The following is a 25,709-nucleotide window of genomic DNA, read 5'->3' as shown; positions in this document are numbered from 1 at the left end:
ACTGCCTTCCAGTCTGCTTTTAAAATGTAAGCTCTCATCAATGGTTCCTCAATGTGGATGACACAAGATCCACTTTTTCAAACGTTCCCAAACTGGTTGGAGAGGGATGTTATCTTAATATTATAACAGGCATTTCTTTAAGTATGAGGCTGGTTGGGTACTTTTCATATACTGATTGGCTACCAAAGTGAATTTGTGAAGGGCTTCAGAGGTCACTGGGCAGAGAATTTTCCTTCCAACGAACCAAATCTGAATCCTTTCTGAACCCAACAACCGTGTGTTATTTGGTTAAGGACCTAGTGTGGAACCATGGGGCGAAAGTGGTCTTTGGGATTTCAGGTGACTGGACACCTGAACAAGGCACAAAACCTGGACGTAGGGCGGGAGGCACGCTGGAACCCCACAGGGGAGATTGGGGAGGACCGCCCAGCATATTTCAGGGTGCCATAAATTTTCCTCCCAGTCTGCTCCCTGCATCTGGCGAGGGCGACCAGGCCCGGCGGGATCCCGGGCGCTCTGAAGAACTCCAGGCAGAGTGTCGCCGGCTAGTCTGTGTGTCCGCAGCTTTCCCACAGGGGGCACTGCCGCCTGCCAGCGCGCCGCTAGGGTTGGAGGAGGTGTGGAATCGGTGCGGAGTTCTGGGGGTTCTTTGGAAGAAAGTTAGGGGCTGCCTAGGGGTGGGGGCGGGACTCCAGCGGTTCTCGGGCGGGAGGGGGGAGGGCCGCCGGGGGTCCGAGGTGGGGCGAAGGGGAGGGGGCCAGGGCCAGTCTGGGGGTGAGGGCCTGGCGCTCGGCGGGGCGGCGCAGCCCCCGGAAGGTGTGAGCGAGCGGCGTGCGAGTGTAAATGCGAGTGAGTGTGTGTGCGCCGGGGCTGGCGGGGCTCCGCGAGGCGCGCGGGTGTCAGCTTGCAGCCGGGCTCCTCCCCCCGGCCCCCCTGCTCAGCCCCGCGGGCCCTCCTTCCTGCCCCGCTCGCCCCTCCCCGGCGGGCCAGGCTCTGGGACGCCCCGGCGGAGCAGGCGGCGGCGGAGAGTTGGGGAGCCCTGGCCTCCGCGCTGCCGGAGGGGCCCGAGCCGAGCCGCCCCCGCTCGGCCCGGCGGCGCCGGCCCCGCTTCCCGCCGGGCCACGCCCTGTCAAAAACTTTGTTGCTGCGGCCGCCGCGGCGGCGAGCGGAGCAGCCGGGCGAGCGGGAGGGAGGGAGGGGCGCCGGGCCGGGCGCGGGCGGCGCGGGGCTCGGAGTGCGGCGGCCCCGGCCCGCGGCCCCACCATGCCCCAGCTCGGCGGCGGCGGCGGCGGGGGAGGCAGCGGCGGCAGCTCGGGCGCCGGGGCGACGGGCGGAGGGGACGACCTCGGGGCGAACGACGAGCTGATCCCCTTCCAGGACGAAGGGGGCGAGGAGCAGGAGCCGAGTAGCGACAGCGCCTCGGCGCAGCGGGATCTGGACGAGGTCAAGTCGTCCCTGGTCAACGAATCGGAGAACCAGAGCAGCAGCTCGGACTCAGAGGTAAGGAGGCTCCCGCGGCCGAGCCCGAGGACCCCGGCGCGGCGCCCGCTCACCGCCCTCGCCTTTGTGTCTCCTCTGCAGGCGGAGAGGCGCCCGCAGCCCGCTCGGGACGCTTTCCAGAAGCCGCGGGACTATTTCACCGAAGGTACGTGCCGGCCCGGGCAGCCCCCGTTCCCGGGCCCCGCGGTGCTCGGCGCCGCTGTTGGGGCCGCCCCCGGTTCGCGCTCGCGTGGCGCTGCCCGTGCTCTCTGCCCCTCTCGGCGGCAGCGGTCCTGGGGCGCGTGTGGGGGGCGCTCGGGTCCCGGGCCCCTGCTGCGGTGTTGTCGCGGGGGCCGGGTCTCACCCCGTCTTGGTCTTGCCCGCAGTGAGAAGGCCCCAGGACGGCACGTTCTTTAAGGGCCCCCCGTACCCCGGGTACCCATTCCTGATGATCCCGGACCTGAGCAGCCCGTACCTCCCCAACGGACCCCTGTCTCCTGGAGGAGCGCGCACGGTGAGCGCCTGTCCGGCTGCGCCGGGGCGGGTGGGAGGCCCGGCCCGCGGGATGCGCCCCGGGGCTCGGCGACGGGGTGGGGGATGGGGCCGTCCCGGGAGGATCCCCGGCAGAACTTGTTTGCGGAGTTGAACGACTCTGTGGCGCCCGAGCGTTAGGCTGCGCTGGCCAGAGCTTGGATGAAAGTAACGTTCCTTTAAATTCTGCCCCTTTTGCGGGGAGAGACTTTCGGGTCCACTTCTGCGGTTTCTCTTGGCTTCAAAATTCTTTGCTCACGCGAAAGGAAAACTTGGATTTGTGCCGGCTTCGGGGGGCAGGGAGGAGGGGATTCGGCTTTCCTTCCTGGAAGTGGGTCAGCTTTTCCTGGCAGTCGGGCAGTGGGCCGGGGGAGCTGGGTTGGCGACGATGCCCTCCGACCTGAGTTTCATTGGGCGGCTGCGAGTCGGTTCCTAAGAAACCCAGTATTCGTGGCGGGTCATTCACACCCCCCTCACCCCACCCTCAGTCCTCGCGCGGGGGCCTCGACTTTTCTGTGGAGCTCGGGATTTTAAACTCGCGGAGATGATTTCGAGGGCAACTCGCGGCATTCTTCAAGTTGAGGAACTTGGCTTTATTCCCCTTTGTTGCCAACTTTTCTTATTTAAAGCGAGTGCTGCGACACTTTAAACCTGTTAATGGGCGCGCATTGTGTGCTGCGCGCTGGCATTTAGAGCCATGATTAAGCAAATTGACTGGGCCCCAGACGACGTGCAAATGAGGGCGGATTCCATCTCCCCCATCCCTGGCTCTGAACTCCTGCCCCCCGCGTCGCTAGGGGCGCAGCCCGCAGCTGGCTAGGCTTTTGTGTCCCCTGAGCAGCTACCCCACCCCAGGACCCCCTGCCCTGGTGCTGGGTCTGATGGCCGGTCTTGGGTGAGCGCCTGTCAACTAACTACGTGCCAGGCTCTTGCGTGCTGCCCCTTGGGCACCGCGCGCACTGTAGTGTGTCTCTGCTTCCCGCCCAGCTTCCCAGTGCCGGCCAGTTCCCGCTTGATTGGAGGCCGGAGGTGTTGGTGCTTTAGGAACTGGGCCGGACAAACTCACTTTATGCACAAGCTGTCCTTCAGTGATGATCGTAATTAAAGGGCCGCCTGAGAAGGGCTCGTAGCTGAATAGATGATCCCTGCTGTCACTGTCGGTGGAGAGCTGGAGAGCGGAGGCATCTGCTGTGAGTCTGGCCAGTGGTGTGCTCTCCTGGCCAGTTGGGATGTGGGAGTAGAGGTGGGGGACTCTGACAAAGGGAGAGGGGAGCGGGACCACACAGCCCTCTCACTGTTCAAGCAGGGAAGACCTGCTGCTTTTGCCCTGCTTTGGAGCATCCCAAGAAGTCCTGAATATAAACTGTTGCTTTTTCTCATTCAGATTAAAAGAAAAAAGGTGCAAGTAAAAGTTGAGCAATTCTCGTACAAACTGCAGCAATTTGTTTAGGTTTTCAGAGCTCCAACTGTGTCTGCAGATGTAGCTCGCTTCTGAAAGTTTTGGTAGGGTTCCTGTAATGTGGTGTGTGTGAGAGGGTTTATGCTTCCAAAGTCTCATTTTCCCATTCCCCATTAGATGTCTGGAAAAAGGAGTCTGGGAGGCGTTAATATCTGTGAATGAGCACTGATCTAGGTCCTGGTGCAGATAAAGTCACCAGACATGTCCCAAATAAGACTTCTCACTAGGGCATTTGGATTCTTTCTCTTTGAATGGTGACTCTGACTGCCTGTCTTCATCTGCTGGGCCCCTTCGCTTCCTCCCCCCATCCCCAGTGGGACAGATTTGTGTGTCAGGCCCCCCTTTTCTTTTACCACCTTCTAATACCCTTCCTTCTTTCTACCATCTTATGTATTCCTTTGCCTGAAAACTTCCAGAGGTGGCTTCTTTTTGGTACTAAGGATTTCCTGATTACTAAAGCCAGACCTGTGTGGAATTTTCAGAGCCTTCCTTGGGGAAGCCGACCTTTTCCCCCTGCATGCCTCTGACTGCCTGTTCATCCCTGCAGCTGTTCCCTGCCCTGGCCGAGGTTGCCGTCCCTGTTTCAAGCCTGACACTCACCCTCTCTCTGTTGACACTTTATAAGGGACTTGGTATGTCCTGGTTCACTCTCATACCTACTGTGTTTCCCCGAAAATAAGACCTATCCAGACAATCAGCTCTAATGCATGTTTTGGAGCAAAAATTAATATAAGATCCTGTCTTATTTTACTATAAGATCAGGTCTTATTTTACTATAAGACCGGACCTATAATATAATATAATATAATATAATATAATATAATATAATATAATATAATATATATAATATAATACCGGTTCATATATTAATTTTTGCTCCAAAAGACGCATTAGAGCGTCTGGGTCTTATTTTCGGCTGGGTCTTATTTTCGGGGTAATATGGCACATCTTGTCTCCCTGGTGAGTTGCCCTTGCAGAAGTAAGTTCAATTCCCCCATCGCTTCTGTGCCCCTTAAGCTCCTGCCTGTTTACAGAGTTCATTGATACAGGACAGACCAGGAATGTTTCCTGCAGTTCAGACCGCTTAGTAGAACCTGCCTTTTCACCCCACCCTTGGACATCATGGGCTATTAGGAAAGCAAATGAGGAAACCCTTAAGCACTTGTCTGGAGTATAGGACTGAAATGATGCTTTCCTCTGGATGATTATGTTAATGGAATTAATGTAATTTTTACTGTAGGCAAACTGTAGGCCCTCTGTTCAGGTCCCAGCTGGGTAAAATGAATGTAGATAGATAGGTGGTAGAGGAACCTGGTGGGAGGTGGGGGTGCGTAGTGCCTGGAATACATAATCTGGCCTCTCTTTTGGCATCCTAGGTCTGGTTTTGTTTCATTTCTAAATTTTACAGCCTTAGGCTTTGCTGCTTCTAAGGCCTATAAGTGGTATAAAATTGGGTGACCTCAGTTCTCGGCTGTGCTAACACTTTCTGGAAATACCAAGCCAGAAGCAAAAGTGGGGATTGGCTGGAATGTTTTCAGGGTGTTAATTGACCCTAGAAATATAGCAAGCAGCAGGGCTGCAACACCCTCACCACTGGCATGCTTCCTGCTGGGACAACTGGGGGCTGGGGCTAGCCAGTCCTGCTGTCGGCCGTCTCCCTGGGCATTACCTTTGCCCTCCACTCTGGTTTAGCTGGAAGGCTGGGAAGTGGCCTCTTCCTGAGGCTTTTTAGAGAAGAGGTCCCCTTAACCTGGGGTGTGTGCCAAGCCTCCAGGCTGTGATTCATTCCCATCTGGAGCCCTGGGGACCCTGTGGCCTATGAAGAGGAATAACTGTCACAACCCATCTTTTTTACTCCTTCAAATAGTTACCCCGGAATGATACATTCATTCCTGAAAAGGCTTCACAAGTTTACTAAACCACCTTGGTGCTGTTGACTAGAATTTTGTTAGGAAAATGTAAGTCAACACAGAAGAAAGTGGATGTCAAAAATAGTCGAGTAATAAAAGCCAAAAAGAAAATGTTGACCGTGGTTCAGAGAGCTAGCTACCAAGTGATGGAGAGTAGTTTGTGACCACAGTTTGATTGCTAATGACATTTTGGAAAAGAACACCACTTCTAGGTAGATTGCTAGTTTTGGTGTCCAATCTATAAATTTAAGAGCTGCTCTCCCACAGCTCAAGTACCGTGCTGCTCACACCTTTCTCACACCGTCTCAGCTCAAGTTTCTGTATGTTTTGTTCTCTAAACGTGTTTTCCAGTTCTCCGTATCCCACTGCTTCCCCGTGGGCAGTTTTGCCAATATGCTGGGTGCTCCTGTTTCCTTTCTGACACAAAAAATACAAGCAGAAATCTTGGTGTATGTGTAGAAAAGTTATCTGTTTTTAGGAGTTGTATGTAAAAGCTAAGTAAAACCTTTTCTTTTGGAAGATCGGTATAAACATGCTGCTTTTGGTAAAATTCTTTTAAGTCATTTCATCTAAATATAACTTCTGTTCCATTTTTTTTTCTAAATATAACTCAGGGTTTAATGAGGGCTTTTCACATGGAACAAGCTTTTGCGAGGGCCCTGCCTGCGTTGTAGAAGTTTTGGCACTTGGATTGCTGGGGTGACAATTGGTGACAAACCCTATCAGTCTTTTTTGTTCGTTTTTTGTTTTGGATTGGCGGATCTGGCAGGGACTACCTGCTTGCTTTATTATAAGTTTAGAAAGTTATAGGTTGGTCTCATTCGTTATTGATCTCACTTCTATGGATTCTTGAAGAGAAAATAGGCTAGCACACACATACACAAAATCTAAACTTCAACAGAGTTCCAACTTTTATAGTGATATGCAATGTTAAAAAAATTGTGGCATAAAAAAGAATTTAAATGATTAACTCATTGGGAAAAATCTATCATGCAAAGCTCCTACATACATTCCAATTTAGAGCCAGCTTTTACTTGCTAAACGGGAAATTTAGATTGGCACCCTTAAGATGAAGTCGTAACTCCTTGACTTCACCTGATGTTTATTGAGGATCCATTGTGGGCAATGGCTAAGGCACTGTGGAAAACGGGATGAATGAGACCTAACTTTGCCCTAAAGGATTTAAAAACTGAGTTAGGAAGAAGTCAGGTCAGCACAAACCACTGTAATAGGAAGTCTGTGTTAAAGTCCATAAAGGCCAGAGAAGAATTTTGAGAAAAAGAGAATAGAAAAATTGTTTTGGGCTGGCGTGATCCAAGAAGGCGGGTAGAGGAAGTTGTTTTAAACTAGTCCCTGAAACTCAGTCATTCTTTAATTCAAAGTAATTCTTGTTAATAATAAAAAAATGTAAACAGTACAGAGCTGCTTACAGGGAAAAGCAGAAGTCATCTTTCATCTTCATCTTGAAGTTGAAGCTAGCACAGTGAGAGCAGAGGCATGGAGGAAGGAAAAAAGTTCAGGGCTACTTAGGGTAATGCAAGTTACTCCATTTGCCTGGAAGGATAAGGGGCCAGACCTTGAATGCCAGTGAAGGAATCTGGTCTTATTCAAGAAGCAGCAGAAAATCATCGAATGTTATGCTGGGAAGTGATGTGATTCATACATGTGTATAGAAAGGTAATAGTGATTTATGGGAGAGGACATGGAAGGAGCTAAAACGGTTACACTTACAGGAGTCCAGGGGTGAGATGAAAAGGGCTTAAGAGTATCCAAATGGAAAGGATGGGAGAGACTGAGCTGGTTGGTTGAATTCGTGCAGGGAAGGGTGGTATTGGAGGCAGAAGGTGGCCGATGACACACTCAATTCTTGGTATCTGAGCCTGGGTGACCTGGGGGAATGACGTATATAGGTATGGCCCTGACCTGCCGTCTTTACCTCCCCAGTGATGGGCAGATGCTCACTGACTGTCTTGGCAGTAGCAGAGCCCCCAGTCTGTGAGAGGCTCTCACTTGGAGAAACTGCTGAGTTTCGTTGGAGACACATTGGGTGGGAGGGGATATTGAGGGAACAGTTGAAACAGCAGCAACTGGATCATGCGAGGGAGAAGGAGCATGGAAAGGAGTACTGGCCAAAGTGGGAGGAGAGCTGAGGTACCGTGACATCATGGGAGCTAGAGGGAAAGGAGAAGGCAGGGGTGTTCTCAGTGTCAGATGCCACAGAGAGAGGGGAAAAGAAGATGGGCGAGTCAAGAGGAGCTTTGGGAATTCCTTCATTAGGAAGCTATTGGTGCCCACAGACAGAAGTACTCCAGGCAAGTGGTGGTGGTAAAGACAGGGAGGCAGAGACACCAGCTTAGGGCTTCCTAACTGGTTGCCAAGAGGCGGTGTGCCCTGGGCTGGTCCTGGGTGTGTCCCATCCCTCAGCCCTCAGCCCTCAGCCCTCGACCAGAACCCCCGATGAGACTCCCGCAGTGGCGGCGAGCAGCCTCCTCTCTCCACCCCTGTGTACCTTACACATCTCACTTTCTGTTCTACAGTAACCTGGAAGATGCTGGAAAACCAGACTCCAGACAACCATTTATTGGCTGTGGCATGAAGGGGAAAGGGAAGAGCCACAGGCTTCGAAAGGCATATTTAGGATGCTGGAGTGGGAGCTTCTGTGTAGGGGCAGTACGGTAGGCTAGAAGGTGACTGGGGAGGAAGATAGGAAGAAGAGATGGGACCGAGAATTTCAGGAAGAAAGCTGTCATCTACTTTCATTGATGGAGGATGCTTGACAGCACGTGGTGTTCTCCCAATTTTGCAGATTACCTCAAGAATTGAAGATGAGGATCTAGAAAAATGCAGAGGTGGAGTTGGCAGAAATTGGGGTGGGGGATGTGCGTTGGATGGCTAGGTGGCTTTGAGATTCTCGATATAACCAAGGTTTTGGAATTTTGTCCACAGCAGGAAGATTACAGGCCCTTTCTTTCTACCCCCATTATAAAACTCAGAATGTTGGGAACCTTTTAGCTACATGTTAAATAATGAAACATTTGTGCATTGATTCAAAGATATGAGATACTGGGGAAAATTACCCTCTTTTCATTGTGGAACTGGCCAATTTTGAAGGGGGATGGAGATGGGGATCAGAATACAACACATTTGCAGTCAGAGGCAGATACTGGGATGTGATAAGTAATTGGGGATGGGAAAGGACAGACCATGTAAAAGCATGTAGGGAACTGCCTCAAATTGTCTAATCTAATAATGTATTTTTGGAGGAGGTTTTTATATGTCCCATGTTTTATTATTTTCTCTCAAGCTGGATTGGATTTAGGGGACAATGAAATAAATGCAGTTTCCAAAACCTTGGCACTCGGGAATGAAGGGAACACAAGGGGCATCAGGGTGACTAGCCCCTATGCCGAGGTGCCCCGTGGACACCGCTGGGTCCTGCACAGCTGCTTTCTGAGACTCTCAGGTGTTGGAGATGCTCGGCATTACCTCAGTTGACAGACACCTTTAAGGTTCTCAAATAAATTTCAGAATCCTAAATCTTTCCTTTTCTTTATGGGTATCATCTCCAGATTTTCAGGGGAAAATGAATGTTTAGTTATGAAATACACTTCAGAGTTTGAAAATTATAAAAATATTTTCTTAAACATGGCCTTTTTAGGAGTTTTTGTGGAAGTGATGAGAGTGATAACTCTAGTTACCTGGAGTCCTCAGGACAGACAGTGAGCTCACACTCATACTCTCACTGTTACAGCATTTTAGACATCGGTTTCTCTCCAGAGGAGGAGCAAGGTCCCATGTGTTCACATATAAGAAATATAAACAACAAATTCACAAAAGAAGAAACTACAAATGACTATACCAAACATGTGAAACTATGTTCAGCCTCCCAGGTAGTCAAAAAATGCTAACGAAGACAAGAATCATTTTTGGCCCACCAAGTTAACAAAGATTTTGTCTTGATAAGACTGCAGTGCTGGGAAATGTATGGTAACGTGGGTGATCTCGTTTGCTGTTCTGGAAGGGTGTTCACAGTCCCATGCCATTTGGAAAGCACTTGGCAGTGGCTACTAAAACCTTGATATTTTTCATAGCTTCTGATCTGCTTGGAAGTCGGTACTTGTTATTCCCATTTCACTGTCATGCAGACAAACTTGTAGAGGTCAAGTATCTTGTTCAAGGTCACACTACTGGTAATTGACAGTGCAAAGATTTGAACTTGATTGTGAGTCCAAAGTCTAGGTCTTCTCATTCCACCCTTGTGACTTGACACAAATGCCTGACATAACCAGCTCCTCCTCCTCTGGGGAGAAGGGCAGCTGACCTTTGCTTTCCAGGTCAGAAATCCTGATGTGAATTATCAGTTGAGGTGGAGGGTGGGGAGATTTGTTCCGACTTTACAAAGTGGACCTGGAAATGAACCTTCCCAAATAAACAGTTGTAGAAGTGAGTGAATGGCTGCGGTTTAAGTTGTTCCTTCAGTACTGTACTCCAGAGGAGGGAAACACCCTTTAGGGGGTGGCCCCAGGAGCTTCACCACCACCACATTACCTTGTTGCAGAGGAAAACGTGGTGATCTACTAACAGTTGAACTTTTTTGCACTTGGGGACCATTTTTCCTTGTTGAAATTGGTGAGGGTTGGAAAAGTACACAAGTGTATCTTTAGTGTGGAAGAAGGCAGGAGGCGTAAACTGGCTCCCTATCCCTGCAATTTGGATTACAACATAGTCAGGTTAACAAACCAAGCCCTGGTGAACCAAGTGTGCAAATATTGTTTCCTTATTGTTCGTTTTACAAAATATTTTATAAATTGGTTGCTTTTTAAAAGTGCTCTAAGTTAAAAATCAGTTCCAATCATCTGGAACTATTTCAGTAAATTGACTATTAAAGAAATAAATGCTAAATGTTTATGCAGGGAATGTTTTAGTCTCCCCCTGCTTGTGTGTGTGTGTTTGTGTGTGTGTGTGTGTGTGTGTGTGTGTGTGTGTGTAGGCGGTTTGAATTTAGGAAAGGAATCAGGTAATTCAGTGCTTTTTCCTTCACTTCCCAAATTATCTCCCAGGTGGTCTCTTTCTGAAAACAATAAGCATGGTGGGAAGATTAACAAGAGGGCTTCTGCGTATGATTGAGGGGAGGTATTTAGGGTCCTAGCTCCGCCCTCCTAGAAATCTGGGTATTGCAAAGTGCTAAATCTTGGTGAGATAATTGTCTTATACCTCATAAAGTGGATAGGGCCATTTGTAGGAATGTCTATAGAAAATGTGTGGTGGAAAGTCAGAAAGGTGTAAATATGAGCAATAATAACCGTGATTAAGAAATAGATGGATCTGATGATAAGAAAGAAAAGCAAAAGAAGTAGGAACGCATAGTATTAAAAGCCGATCAATTCACAAGTCCAGATTTGTTGGCAGTAGTGATTTCTGATGTTTGGAACTACACTCTTGACCATAAATTCCAAAAAGAATATATATATATATCAGGGTCATTAAAATCAGTTGGATTTATAACACATACCTTCTGGGGGTGGGTTGGGTATTTCTCCCTGAGATTCTGTGCAAGGACCCAGTATGACTACCCTGTATCCCTCAGAGCTGGAAAGGGGACCATCCAGCCCACCCTACTGGGGAAGAGCACAGGCTTGGAGATCGTGGACTTGCCCCAGATCAAACAGTCACGAATGATGGGAAGAGGGCTAGAGCTCAGCTGCTCCCTGGAGTGGTACCCCCTCCACTACTTAGGGAGGTCCACAGCAAGCCTGGCAGAAAGCAGCGCTACGGAAAAAACGTACCTCACAATACTTCTTTATTAATAAACTGTAACACCTGACTCATGGTAAGTGACTCACAGCCATTTGTTGAATGTTGACAGCATGAATATAAACATCATTATTTTAAAAAGCCGTTTAGGCACCTGCAGTATTCTGGGGCACTGTGTCACACCGTTGATAACTGTTGCCACACTGAACACTTACACGGCTGATATTATAATCCTTGTTTTATCCACGAGGAAGCTGAGACTGAGAGAAAGCAAGGGGCCTGGAGTCACTTCTCCAGAAGGTGGTAGAGCCATTATTCCAGCCGCAATGCTGCGATTTCTCTTCTGCTGAAAGTCAACAGCTACATTAATGTGAAAGTGCCATTTGGAGCAAGAGACAAAGAAATGGTGTATGCAAGTACAGTAAAAGATGAGTGATGAATGACATCTGTATTCACTCTTTTAGATGGCATTTCCAGCCCTTTCACTTAAGAGGCACTTTTAATCGCCACTGGGATAGAGTTAGACCTTTAATGGCTGGTCTCTTTAGAGTTTCAGAGATGGTGATCATTGTAGTTTTAATTTTTCTTTGCTTTTCTGTGCTCTGCAACTCCATTTAATCTATTCTTTCCGTCCAATTTCCCTTGTGTTTTTCTTCTGACATCTTGAGGTGGTAAGTTTGGTTTCTTACATACCGTGATATCTAATATGCATCTGTTGACTTGGTCTGTTGCCTACTTCTGACTCCTGACCGGCCCCACTTTCTCGTACATGTATGAATATTATTTTATATGTAAATTGGATAAAGTTATTGCTTAATTATTATCTGTTTAAACTGTTTCCTAGGGTGGGGTGCATAGAGGACAGGTATAGGAGGAATATTAGAGAGAGGTGAAATTAAAACAACACTTTGTACTTCTACTTTACAACAGAAGCTTTTCTGTTTTGAAATGCTTGTCAGGGAGAGAAACACTGGTGCTGAAACTTTGGAGTGGGAAGTAAATAATCTTCACAGGGGTGTTCCCTGGCCCTCCTAAAGAGAGTTAATGCAGGAAGGGCCTGGGCCGGTCAGAGTCTGGAGTTCGGGAGAGCCTCTTAATAAGCAGTTCCTCTGACATTGCCCTGAAAGAGAGGAGACAGGAACATGTGTAAAGAGCAGCCCAAGGCTTGAGGGTTGAAAGGACATACTCCAGCGACAGGCCACCCCTTTTCCCTTGGGGTACCAGTATGGCTGAGGGGTGTGGGCTGTGGGTTGGCCATAGTTGGCCTGGCCTTGCATATCAGTCTGTCCGTGGTCTGGCTCTGTGCCCCTGTGCCCTAGGGCCCTCTTCAGCAGAAGGGGGGTGATGTTAGTATTCGGGTCCCTGAATTAACATTGCGGCTGAATGGACTGCATTTTAAAACTAGGATTTGTTCCAAGGCTAAAACTCAATATCAGCATCATAGACTGAATCTCTGGGATATAAAACTAAATGAGAAATGTCATTAAAATAATGTATGGTATTACAACTTTCAGATGGTTAGTGGCCAAAAAAATTTAACCAATATTTAGTAAGTGGATATTTTCTTGAGGTATTTTATAATATTTTTATAGGAAACGATTGAATGGTATATAGTCAGGGGAGACTAAAAATGCTGAAACACAAGTAATTAGTACATCAACTTCAGTACTTAGTGCAGGTTTCAAATTTCCATGTTGTCAATTCCCTTTGCAAAGACTTAACTATCACTTTAACAGAACTGCCAGTTGGTGCGAGTTCTTAATCAAATGGCTATCAACAGGATGATATACATACAATTAATTCCTATATGTGGCATTTATTTACAGTTGACCCTTGAACAATACAGGGATTAGGGGCACTGATCCCCACGCAATCAAAAATTCAGGGAGTAACTTTTTACTCCCCCAAAACTTAACTATAGTCAGTCCTTTCCAACAGCAGATCAGCATGTGAAAATACTGTTTTTGATATGTGGTTGGGCGAATCTTCAGATGTGAAACCCACGGATATAAAGGGCTGGCTGTATTTATTTTTAAAATCTGCGTGTAAGTGGACATGTGCAGTTCAAACCCATGTTTAAGGGTCAACTGTATATAAATTCAAATTAAATTAACTTTTTATTTTGGAATAATTTCAGACACACAAAAAAAGGATGCAAAATAGTATGAAGAATTCCCATGTAATTTTCTCCAGATTTCCCAAAATGTTAACATTGACTACATTTCCTTTATCTTTCTGTCCTTTTATGACTTTTTTCTGAGCCATTTGAGAATAAGTTGCAGACACAATGCCCCTTTACTCCTAGATAACTTCATGTGTATGAGTATGTCCTAAAACCAAGGATGTCCACCACAATACAGTTATCAAAACCAGGAAATGAACATAGAGGTAGTCCTATTGTCTCATTTACAGACCTTATTCAGATTTTGCCAACTGTCTTTTGTAGCAAAAGAAAACATGAAAAAAATTTTGGTGGGGGGTGTGGTCCGGGATGAGTCTAAGGTCACGTGTTACACTTAGTTGTCTCTTTAGTTTTCTTCAGCCTGGAACAGTTCTTCAGTATGGCTGTGTCCCTTGTGTTCTTGATTTTTGAAGATTACCAACGATTTATTTTGTAGAAGGACCTTGAATTCTTTTTTTTTTTTTTCTTTTAGTTGTTTCTTCATGAGTAGGTTCAACTTGTATATTTTGGGCAAGAACACTGCACACTGATGCAGTGTCGCGATGCCCTTCCCGGTGCTTCTCCTCAGGTGGTGCTCACTGTGTTCCCATTACAAGTGATGTTAGTTTTGACCACTTGGTTAAATTGTATCTGCCAGGTTTCTGCAAGAAGGTTACTATGTTATCCTCTTTGTAATTAATAAGTATCTTGTGGGGGAGATACTTTGTGACTATACAAATATCTCATTTCTCACCAAACTTTCACCCACTGGCTTTATTATCCTTTCCTGTTTCTTGCCAGAAACAATTATTTATGTGGCATTGGCCAAATTAATGGTCACATTTTTAAAGTTTGACATTGTAGTGCAGGAACAATATTTTTCTCAGTTGTGTAAGTTGCTAGATTGCGTTTGTGACGTTCTCTAGTCCATTTGTGAATACTAAATAAGATGAAAGGAACAAGATTATTTTGGTCCCTCATTTTTTTTAAAAAAGTTTCTTTTCATAGTTTTTATAGTCTTTATTATGTCTGGATCAGAGATGATATATGAAGAGATTATGGTACATGATTTTGAAATCTTGGGAAGTATTGAGGTTGACATTCTGCTCTGTATTCTAAATAGGATGTAAAGAGCTTCCTAATTAGGTTTTCAGTTTTTTATCTGATGACTCCTGTGGAGTTTCTCACCATCTGGGTTTTGTTGAATGCAACCCCATGGTGTCTTTTAACATGTTTTTCTGTCCCCTGTAGTTCTTGAAAATTGTTAGCTGGATTTAGAGGTTTTGATCAAGCTTCAGGGTTCTTTCTTTCTCTTTTTTTAAATTTATTTTCGCAAGACTTTCATAGATGTTGTCCTTACATTATGAGACATTTAACGTCTGGTTGTCTCTGTGATATTAGCAGCCACCAGTGATCATCACACACATCTATTACTTCATTAACAATTTCAAAAATGGTTATAGTCTATAGTATTTTTAAAAAGAGAAACTACCCATTATCAACTATTAGTTACCTTAGATCAGAGGTCAGCAAACTAAGGTTCACAGGCTAAATCCAAACCCACTACTTATTTTTGTAAATAAAGTTTTATTAGCACAGCTCTGCTCATTCATTTGCATAAGCCTGTGGCTTCTTTTGGGTTGAATTGAGTAGTTGTGATGAGGCCATATACTGTTTCCCGAAAATAAGATCGAGCCGGACAATCAGCTCGAACGCATTTTTTGGAGCAAAAATTAATATAAGATTCAGTCTTATTTTACTCTAAGACTGCATTTAATATAATACCAGGTCTTATATTAATTTTTGCTCCAAAAGATGTGTTCGAGCTGATTGTCTGGCTAGATCTTATTTTCGGGGAAACATGGTGTATATATATATGGCCTACAGAGCTGGAAAAAATCGGACACTTTATAAGAAAAGTTTTCTGATCTCTGCTGTAGATCATATGGGAAAAGCAATTTAAATGCTTGCTTCTTTCCCTTTATTTACCAGTTTTCAATTGGTTTCATATTACCCTGCAAAGGTGACCAGAAAAGTTATTTTTTCAAATATCATTGTAAACTCATGGATTTAGGTCAATTTGGTGTATTTCAGTCCATTTATAATTAATATCCGTATTGCTCCTCAAATTGCCCCATCTTTAGTCAGTGAGAGCCTCTTCAGGTTGGTTCCCAGTCCTTTTGACATAGCCCTCGTGGTCTTCGATGCTTCCCTGCTTCCTGGAATGGCAGGATGTTCCAGGCTCATCTTGTGTATTTCCTGTCCCAGACCTGGAGTCAGTCATTTCTAGAAGGAGCTCTGATTCCGTTTAGTGAAATGTGTTACTTAGAGACGATAGTCTGAACACTAAGGGTGCATATACAGCTCCTAAGTGTTACTCTGTTTACTGTTATAAGTACACCAAGCGATTCCAGAGAGTTTAGAAGTATAATGGACGCTTGAACCACACAAGGTTGAACTGCGCAGGTCTACTTACACGCAGACCTGCAAATAAGTGGACCCACGCAGCTCAAACCTGCATTGTTCAAGAGTCAACTGTAAAATATCATATACCTATTGTAATTTAAAAACATTTAATAGTTATTTGCTCTAAAAATATCTAATGTTCTTTTTTTTAATGTACTCTTACTACTAGTACCGTGTTTTCCTGAAAATAAGACCTAGCCGGACGATCAGCTCTAAAGTGTCTTTTGGAGCAAAAATTAATATAAGATCTGGTATTATATTATACTATATTATATTACATTGTATTTATTATATTATACTCAGTCTTATAGTAAAATAAGACCGGGTCTTATAGTAAAATAAGACTGGGTCTTATATTAATTTTTGCTCCAGAAGACACATTAGAGTTGATGGTCTGGCTAGGTCTTATTTTTGGGGAAATACGATAATAATCCTATTTATTTGATACGCGTAGTTGCACATTACAATGGCTTTCTATATAAAATTAATCTTTCATGTTTATATTTTATTCTTTCAATAAAAATACACACATATACTAATGCCAGCTGATGACATTTCAACGGATAAAGCTCAAAAGGAGATTTCCATTCAAGTTACATGTGAACTGCTTCACTATTTTTGAAAGCCCATATTCAGATCATGACAACAGATCAAACACGCTTCATGTCCTTATTTCTCATGTTCATTATATTAATTAGATAGGTTGGTCACCTGTGTGAACACATTGGTCATTGATCAGGCAGAAGTTCAGGCCTTCTCAAGATTGAAGCCGTAGCTCAGTAACAGATTTCCATTGAATGCTGAGTCTGAGGCCATATTTTGATATCTTCCTAGGACCTACTTAAGCTGCAAAGATTAAGTAAGTTGTGCACAAGCATGTAAAACAGTGCCAGCACACAGTAGGAGCTTTGTTAAGGTAAATGCATTATCAGCATTAGTACCCTGGGTTTTCAGGACCTCCCTAACCCCTGCAGAACTGGGTCTCTACACTGTACCATTCCCTGGGCACTGACTTACACTGAGGGTGCCAAAAAAATACATGCAAGTGGACACTTTGGTCAGTGTTACTTAAGCAGTAGTTTGCCATAATCAGAAGTGTCTGGATGCTGTTGGTAACCACTTTGAGCACCTCTTGTCATTGCAGAAGTCAAACGTGACTTGTATTCATCTTTCGTTATCGGTATATATTGAATATTACAAGTTTTATATAGTTTTCCTTTGTTAAAATATAGGGGCGGCCGGTTAACTCAGTTGGTTAGAGCATGGTGCTCTTAACAATAAGGTTGCCGGTTCGATCCCCACATTGGCCATTGTGAACTGTGCTCTCCACAACTAGATTGAGATAGCCACTTGACTTGGAGCTGATGGGTCCTGGGAAAGCACTTAAAATAAATAAAAGTTAAAAAAAAATAATGTGCATACAAATTTTTTTGGTACCCTCTTTATTCAGTTTTGGATTTCTAGTTTTCTGGGATCCATATTCTTAAGGACCCAGACTGTTATATTGCCTTTTTGCTTACCATCGCCCCTAGCACAGCGCCTTGCATCTAAAATCTGCACATATATGTCCGGCCCGGTAGCTCAGGCGGTTGGAGCTCTGTGCTCCTAACTGAAGGCTGCCGGTTCGATTCCCACTTGGGCCAGTGGGCTCTCAACCACAAGGTTGAGACTCCTTGCCGGTTTGACTCCTCAACTCCTGCAACGGATGGTGAGTTCTGCCCCCTACAACTAAGATTGAACATGGCATCTTGAGCTGAGTTGCCGCTGAGCTCCGGGATGGCTCAGTTGGTTGGAGTGTGGGCTCTCAACCACAAGGTTGCCGCAGGGATGGTGGGCTGCGCCCCCTGCAACTAGTAACGGCAACTGGAGCTGGACTGCGCCCTCCACAACTAAGATGGAAAGGACAACAACTTGACTTGGAAAAAGTCCTGGAAGTACACACTGTTCCCCAATAAAGTCCTGTTCCCCTTCCCCAATAAAAAAAAAAATCTTAAAAAAAAATAAAATCTGCACATATGTGAATATTTATTATTTATTCACATCCCTCCCTTTTTTATGCACAGTATGTAAAAATAGCTAACTCCTGTCTTTCTTCCGGACATTTTTAAGCTAACAAGGGAAATCATTGTTCACTTCTGGTATCTTTCAGCGTATAATCTTGGATAAGCTCATCATTGGTAGTTGATCATTTTTATTTTACTTTTTATGAAAGTTTTCTCAGTCCATGCCAGTATTGAGACTTGTGCATTGTTTTACAAATAAAGCAGATATCTGAGCTAGAGGTAGAACTTTGCATATGGCCTACTAGTTTGTAGCTGTGGACTTTGTTTCATCTGTGATACTGGGAGATGTGGAAGCCATATGTTTTCATAGGCCTGTGCCAAGGAAAATACTTTAGAATTGCATTAGCAACTCCAAGGTATTTTGGCTGTTCTGAGACGACACATGATAGTTTTCCAGTTATATGAACAAGAGCTTTTGTTTTATACAGAAGTTTCTTATAGGCTGTGAGAACAATAGTGCCTCTATCAGCATTTCCAGAGTAACATCCTTGGGATGTTAATAGATAGGACATCCCAGGCTTCATTTCTGCAGGGCTTCTCGGGCCTTTCACATACCAATATGTGTCATGAATCTCATAGAGGAGAGTGTGTTGTGCAGGATTCCTCAGTCTTATTTGACCAAGGCTTTCCTTGTGTTTAGAATATGACCCTCCACCCCACGCCCCCCACTCCATGCAGAAGTCTCCCTTCACACTCCCTGCCTCCCAGCTTTATATGCAGTTCCCTGCTGCAAATTCTGTGCTCCCTGCATGTGAGCACATTTCACTGCCGGTAAATATGTGGCCTAATAATGAACCGCTACACACTCTGTTTCCTCTGGTCCAAAACTTGCTGAAGAAGGCAGGGAGAGGGTCAGTTTTGTTCCTGTTGTATTCTTAGCACCAGGCATATTGAAGGTCCTCAATAAGTCTTTGTTGGGGTGGGCGGTGGTGAAGGAGCCCTAGAACCCTTTGTTTCCAAGTAGTATTTCGTGGGCATTAGAGTTCCACAAAACCCACCTTGGGAACCATATGTTGGTCTGTGGTACCACCCTCCTCTTGGTACTTCATCTTCAATGTGAATAATTAGAATTCCGTAGATCTTCATAATTCTACTTAATTTACTCAGTGCATCCAGCTAGCAGGGAACTGTCAATGTATTTAAAGATGAGGCTCAGTGCTTGAAATAACTTTTCACAGTGGTCCACAGTGAACCAGCCAGTATTAGAACCTTAATTTCCCGATACCTGTCTTTGTGCCATTACCCAGAGGCCCGGCAGTAGCCCCGTTCTACATAAATAGGAACTAGTGTCAGAGACGTTGGGGGAGGGGGAAATCAGATGCCCCTTTGTACACTCATTAACGCAGGCAGAACAAAAGGCCCAGCTTGGTTTTCAAGTTCAAGTTTGGCTCATATGTGGTCTTCAGTGAAGATTATGATCTTGGATAAATTAAAAACAAATGTTAAAGAAGTCATAATGAGGTAGAAAGGGAGTTCAGGATTCTTGTTTTTAGAAGATGGGGTAAACAGGCCTCTCTTTAAAGCAGACATTCATCTCCCCTTCTCCAGTTTACCTCTGTGTTCCATTTTTCTGATTACTCTTAATTTTTCCTTAGGTGAGCAAGGTGGGTAGGTACGTACCTCTAGTTTATATCAGTGTGCACAAGCCTCGTTCACCAAGCCACTAGCTCTTCTGAACTGGGAAAATAGAAGTTTAGTCAAATCCGCTAACAAGTTTGGCAAAATGCCCTCTTAGGAAGGACCCTCCAATGGCCTGCTGCCCAGCGCAGCTCCCTGGCTCCCTTCTTCTCAGGCGTGCTCCAGGAGAGTGTTGGAGTATTGGGGAGGGAGCACACAGAACCCCCCTGTGTTCTCACCTGGGCCGAGTTCCCCAGCACATTTTTGACTAGAGCTGGGAGCCCGGGGCCTGGCAGGTTTCGGCACTAAATGGGACCCTGTATGTAGAAGCCAAATGAAGTCTGCACGCAGTCTTTACGAGCACAGTAACCGTTTTACAGAGGTAAAGAAGCTCAAAAGTACTGTGTATGTTTGTAGTCTTAATCCCTGTAAAGTTTCCATGAGCACATTGCAAGGGCTCTGTACATAGAAATTAAGTTCCTCTGTTCTCACTCTGCTTACCTCTTCCCTCTGTCAAAGTATGCATCATTATATTATTCCGTGTGTGTGTGTGTGTGTGTGTGTCTGTGTCTGTCTGTTTGTCTGTCTGTCTGTCTGTCTGTCTTGGATTTTGGTTACAATTGAGGAAACTAAGGCCCAGAGAAGTGAAGAGTTCCACACAATCACGGAGCTGGCGAGAAACATAACCAGTCTGAGTCTCTCTTTTCTCTGAACAGTGCTTTTTGCAATGATAATTTTGTTCTTTGTTTCTCTGTGTCCCAGAGGAGTATTACATATGTTAACTCATTTAATCCTCAGAACGAGGTGGGGACTGTAGTTATTCCTGCTTTATTCCAGAGGAAATCTGTGCCTAGGTCACTCATCAATCCAGGTCAGGGACAGACCTAGAACCCAGATTTGCCCAGCTCTTACCACGTGTGCCATCTCCCCCTGGGCCACGCTGACAGCTTGTGTGAGCCTAAGGGACGTGGCCTGCATAGGTGAAAACGCTGAACTGGGTGACCCTGGCGGGTTCCTTTTAGTAGTTGCGTTCTGAGGCTCCACTTTGGAAATGGTTGATAATGCCAGATCTTTGTCTCTAAGAAGCCCAGAGCTATAGTACCTGCAGAGTTTCTAGTCCCACGCCCTCTGGCCTCTGGGTGGAGAGCAGGAATGGTGGTGGCGGTGGTGGCGGTGGCTGTGGCAAACCGGCTACATGGGCCCAGGGGGAGCTGGGAGGGGCAGTACAGGAGAGACCCTGACTGGCTTCCTGCCTCCCCCTCTTTCCTCCCTCCTTCCCTGCTGAGGGGAGGTTTTGGACTTAGAGGTGAGGGGCAGTTAGTGAGAATTACATACCATTTGTGCAGACTGCGGGCCTGGCTTTCAGAGGTGCCTTCTGGGATGGAGAGAGGCTGGGGACTCCTGTCAGAATGAGCATGGAGGACCCGGAGGAAAGTGAGCATTCCACGGGAAGGAGGGGAGGTGCAGTCGCCTCCTGGGAGGTCAGCTTTAGCTACTCCCAAGTAGAAAGAGGGAACCAGCCCCCAGCCAGGTAAGTGCTGGCTTTGTGAGCAGAAGGCAAGGGTAGCGGCTGGAGAGCTGGCGGAAAGTGGGGTACGGCCCACATCGTCAGCCCAGAGCCACCCTCAGCCTAGTCCAGACCTCTGGCTCCAGGCACTGACCAGCGAGCGGACGTCATCTGTGTCCTTGTGCCCTCTGGCATGGGCACGTTAGAACATGGGCAGTCCCTTACCCTCTACCCCTCCGCGCTGTTGGGTTTTGTGTCCAGAAGACTGTTACATGACTTCGTGTGCAGGTGAAACCTGCCCAGAGCTTTGAGGTCCCAACTTTCTCGTGGGATGTTTTAGCACTTTTGAGATGTATTTTGTTGTGGGGAGGTAGGAGCCTCTTGAAAGTAATGACTGACCAAACCTTTTGCTGAGGGTGGTACGAGAGCAGAGAGAAAGCCCACATTGCAAGTCCTGAGAAAAATTGTATTTGAATTGTCAAAATCACTATAATTTAGGCTAGATTAGTTTTGGGGGATAATAAAGTTCCCTGTCTCCTTTTGGGGAAAAAAAGTTGTGGGGTTTTCTACCATGGATGTATCTTTCATCCTCGTGTCCTGCTTTAATAAAATGTTATTATACCTCTCTTTAAGTGGATAATTGAGCAGAATAGCATGTTAATTTATCTCTCAGTGGATCCTGTGGTAAGGCCTGCTTTTTTGGAAATTGTCCAAAACCAAATAGCCACAGCTCACCTGCAGAAGGGCCTCCTGGCACCGAGACAGGCTGGAACCCCTGCCAGGCCTTTCTGACTGTCCTTAGAAGGTTGTTCCCACCCTAACAAAGGTCTCCGTTATTAAAGAACCCGGCCTTTAAATCTGACTGTTTCCATCTCTGGTACAAATTGTCTTCCCTCAGGCAAGTTTCTGTCTCAGAGTTGGCTGTGAGGATGTGAAAGCACAATCGGGCTTTGTGGTGGAGGAGGGCTTCACAGTGCCCTGGAAGGTGGGGTTCAGCCTTGTATAAATAAATAGCAGCAGGCTCTAGCTTCAGGAAGAGGGGATTCCTGGAATGAGAGAGACTGGCGCTCAAGACAGGAAACTCTTCCTGGCTTTTCTGCAGCCTCTGCAGCTTCTTCTAGCTCCGTTGTCCTTTCGCGTGGCCCACGGGCGGCCTGCTGTTCTCCTGGAGCTGCCCTGACTCCCAGAGCGCCTTAGGCCAACCACAGAACCTTCAGAAGCACAGTCTGCACCTCTGTTGTCATCCACAGAGACACGCTTTGCCCCTTGTGAGGCTCTTCCTGAGCTCGGTAGGTCTAGCTGTTGGCGGCTTGGGTCAGATGCCCGCCCTGCTTTGGCTTTTCTCTTCTTACGTGTTGGTCATTGTCTGCTGCCCGGTGGTATCCTTTCCAGAACAAACCTGGAGACCACGAGGGGCATCTGTACGTCGATAGCTGCCTGCACTCTGGAAGACCTGGTGTGGCATGAAGGGAGACAGGTGGGACCATTCCTACTACTTCCCATATACTGCCTGCCCCTGGCCTTTTTGGGGGATGGGCCCTTTGACACCAGAGATGGGAGGAGCCCTGAAGAAATGAAAGACCATATTCAGGCCTTCTTGGCCTAAGGCCCATGGACGTCTTGATGGAGGGGATGTTTAGGGAGCAGTGTGACATCTGGCTCTTCCAGGCCCCCTTGCAGCAGCTGGTTCTGAACCAAACGTCCTGCTGGTCTCACCGCCCTGGCAGCCTCTTCCTGCCACACTCGCCTCTTTCCTTCTGCCCCTCACAACATCCTTCTTTGCTCACTCGTCCCCTCTGCTGCTTAGGGGGCTCAGCTTCCTCCCAAAGCATCTCTACTGTCTCGGCTCACTTCTCCCAAGGTTCTCTGACTTCTGGTCACTTGGTTCTCTGGGTTTCGGAGCCGGCCGGCCCAAGGAGAGCTTTGCCGAGTGAGCCCCTGTGGAGCCCTGGGACACAGTCACATAAGGGAGGAACGGCGTTAGCCACCGCGTCCTATTTCCAGCCAGCACTTCTCTCCCTCTACCTAAAGAACTTTGTTGTTGATTTTTTTTTCAAATCTGAAAAACATTAACGTACAGGAAAACTGACTCTTTTTTGGTGTACAGTTTTATAACTTTTAACATAGAAATCCATGTAACCACGACTACAGTCCCTAAAGCTTTCTGTACCGCCCCTCTGTCGTCATGCCCTTCCTCCCAATTCTTCCCCGGTAACCATGGCTTTGTCCTCCAACTTGCCCCAAGGATTTGTTGGCCACATTATATGCATCTTCCTAGAAATTGTATTCATACCTATTAGTGTAAGATAAACAAATAGAAGTCAAATCCACCCTCCTTTGCCTCTTACTCTAATTGTGCTGAACTCTGACATCGACCCCAGAATTCCTTCACTACGGACAGGTCAGCGCCAACCCAGAGCTCTTCCTCCCCACCGCTCAGCTGTGTCTACAGTTTAGTATTTTTTTATCTGTCCATCCCCGTTGTCCTGCTCATCGCAAAAATGTGTCTCTTAGCCCAGTGCTTCAAAATTATGTATGATAGGAAAAAGCAGATGAATTCTAAATTTCAAGGAATGCTGTCTATAATAACCCTAAGCTGGAGATTGCCCAAGGGAGAAAGAGGAGTTGGAAAAAAGTACATAGGAAACTCTTGACAATGCATTTGAGCCCGTCTTTTATTTTGTAAGTCTTGGTTCATCTTTTTTTTTTTAAAAAAAAAAGTTGAGAGGCTTAATTTTGTTCCAGAAGATCATTTGTAAAGCACAGCGAGAACCCACAAATCACTTCTGTTTAATTGGAGTAAAACAAGGGGTGGCTGTCAAAGTCTCACTGGCTCCCTTTGCCCGTGTGGACAAGTGAGGTCCACACACGATCCATCAGCCCACAGATACCCCTGCTGGGCTGGCTATGGGGCCAGCGTCCATCTAGCTAAGGATTTACCATCCACTTTGCCCTCAGAAAAAATCTATTTCCCCTGACCATGTCTTCCTGACGTTCGACTCAGGAGAGACATTTTGCTCATTTAATGCAGTGTCGACTTCAGAGTCTCCAGGATATGTTGCAGTTGCCCAATTTCCTGGTAAATTTTCAGATTCTCTTGTGGTTTGGATGCGTGAGTGAACTCGGGATATTTTTTAGGGTAAATGAAGTCTATAAAATGTGATTTGGGTGCTTGGTTTTCAGTGCCAGCACTTGAAGTGATTGGCCCTTGTGAGAGGGAACAGAAGTCAGTGTAAAGACTAGTTTTCTTGCGGGTGAGAAGCTGGGTTCTGAGTTGTGAGCAAAGGGAGGTGCACCTGGGTAGGTGGGGCTGGTTCCCTGCGTGTGGAGCTTTCCCTGGAGCCCAGCGCTTGCCCCTCCTGCCTCTGGGAGCAGATAGTTGACTTAAGAGGAAGGGAATGAAGCTGCAAGCTGTGTGCAGAGGATGAATACGCCTCTGTGGTGGTCTTCAGTCTGGGGAGCCAGGTTAACACGTTAATCACGTGGTGCATAAAAGAAGTCCCTGTTTGTACCCTTGTGCGTACTAAGTCTGTGTGAAAGAGTGACAGTGATTTTCCACACTGGGCTGAGGGTTTGTGGTGATTACCGTATTTCCCTGAAAATAAGACCTAGCCAGACAATCAGCTCTAATGCATCTTTGGAGCAAAAATTAATATGAGATTGGTCTACTTTTACTGTAAAACCTAGTATAATATAACATAACATAATTAACATAACATAACATAACATAACATAACATAACATGACATAGCAATACAAGACCGGGTCTTATATTAATTTTTGCTCCAAAAGACGCATTAGAGCTGATTGTCTGGCTAGGCCTTATTTTTGGGGAAACAAGGTAGCTCATGGTGGGGCCTGCACTCTGAGGCCGGCCCCTTGGCCAGGTTGGTGCCAGGACCCTGGCCGGAGAGCAAAAGCCATAGCTGGAGCAAGGCTGGGCCTGGCTGGGTCCTTACAGGGAGAACTCAGGCTCCTGGCGGTCCGCCTCCTGGGAGCAGCCTCTCCTAGGAGATGGAGGCTGAAGGTCGCAGGCAGGCCCAGCAAGGCCAACCAGTGGTGGACCACAGGCCTGCAAACTGCCCTCAGAATCAGGTTTGGAGATCAAAGCTGGGAAGTGCCCCAAAGGTTGAGAATTACTGGCCCATCAGAATTGCCTGGTCCCATTTTTTTCTTTTTTTAAGTACCTAGGCCTAACTTCTGTACCCAGAATCTCTAGGTTGTAGGGCCCCAGAACATGTATTAATTAAAAGCTCTCTTGTAGGGCGGCCAGATGGCTCAGTTGGTTAGAGCACGAGCTCTTAACAACAGAGTTGCTGGTTCAGTTCCCGGATGGGCCAGTGAGCTGCGCCCTCCACAACTAGATTGAAAAACAACGACTTGGAGCAGATGGGCTCTCGAAAGAAACACACTGTTCCCCAATTAAAAAAAAAAAAAAAAAAAGGCTTCTTTGTAAAAGTTGGCGCAGAGCTAGGATTTAGACCCTCCACCTTGGGCAGCAGTGGGTGCTGGAGGCTGTTTTGCAGATACAGGCAGAAGCCTATCCCAGCTGGAAGGTCAGAGAATGTCGGCCACTGCCTTACCCAAACCAGGCCACCCCTTGTTAAATACCAGATTCACAGAGCTGTGGTTCTCATGTTTTCTTGGTCTCTGCCGACATACCATCTCTATTTCTAGCTGAACAAAATCATTTCAGTCTATCATGGATCAAGCCTCCCCATACTCTTTTGTCCCCATGGAAGACATTCTTGTTTTTCCTTTA

The 25,709-nt window shown here is 46.5% G+C and overlaps 1 protein-coding gene across 1 annotated transcript in view; it reads left to right on the top strand.

The window, feature by feature from the left end:
• Positions 1-1,263: 1,263 nt before the first annotated feature.
• Positions 1,264-25,709, top strand: part of TCF7L1 (transcription factor 7 like 1) — a gene marked incomplete at its 5' end in the record, with an annotated part of 154,882 nt that continues 130,436 nt past the window's right edge. Inside the window, 3 exons of the mRNA XM_081068137.1 lie at positions 1,264-1,500; positions 1,582-1,645; positions 1,866-1,993. Of these exons, the coding sequence (XP_080924263.1) occupies positions 1,264-1,500; positions 1,582-1,645; positions 1,866-1,993 (429 nt within the window). The remainder of the gene's footprint in view (positions 1,501-1,581; positions 1,646-1,865; positions 1,994-25,709) is intronic.

The sequence above is a fragment of the Rhinolophus hipposideros genome (genome assembly GCF_964194185.1).
Source record: "Rhinolophus hipposideros genome assembly, chromosome: 12".
NCBI classification, from domain to species: domain Eukaryota; kingdom Metazoa; phylum Chordata; class Mammalia; order Chiroptera; family Rhinolophidae; genus Rhinolophus; species Rhinolophus hipposideros.
This window is presented reverse-complemented; position numbering and strand designations above follow the sequence as displayed.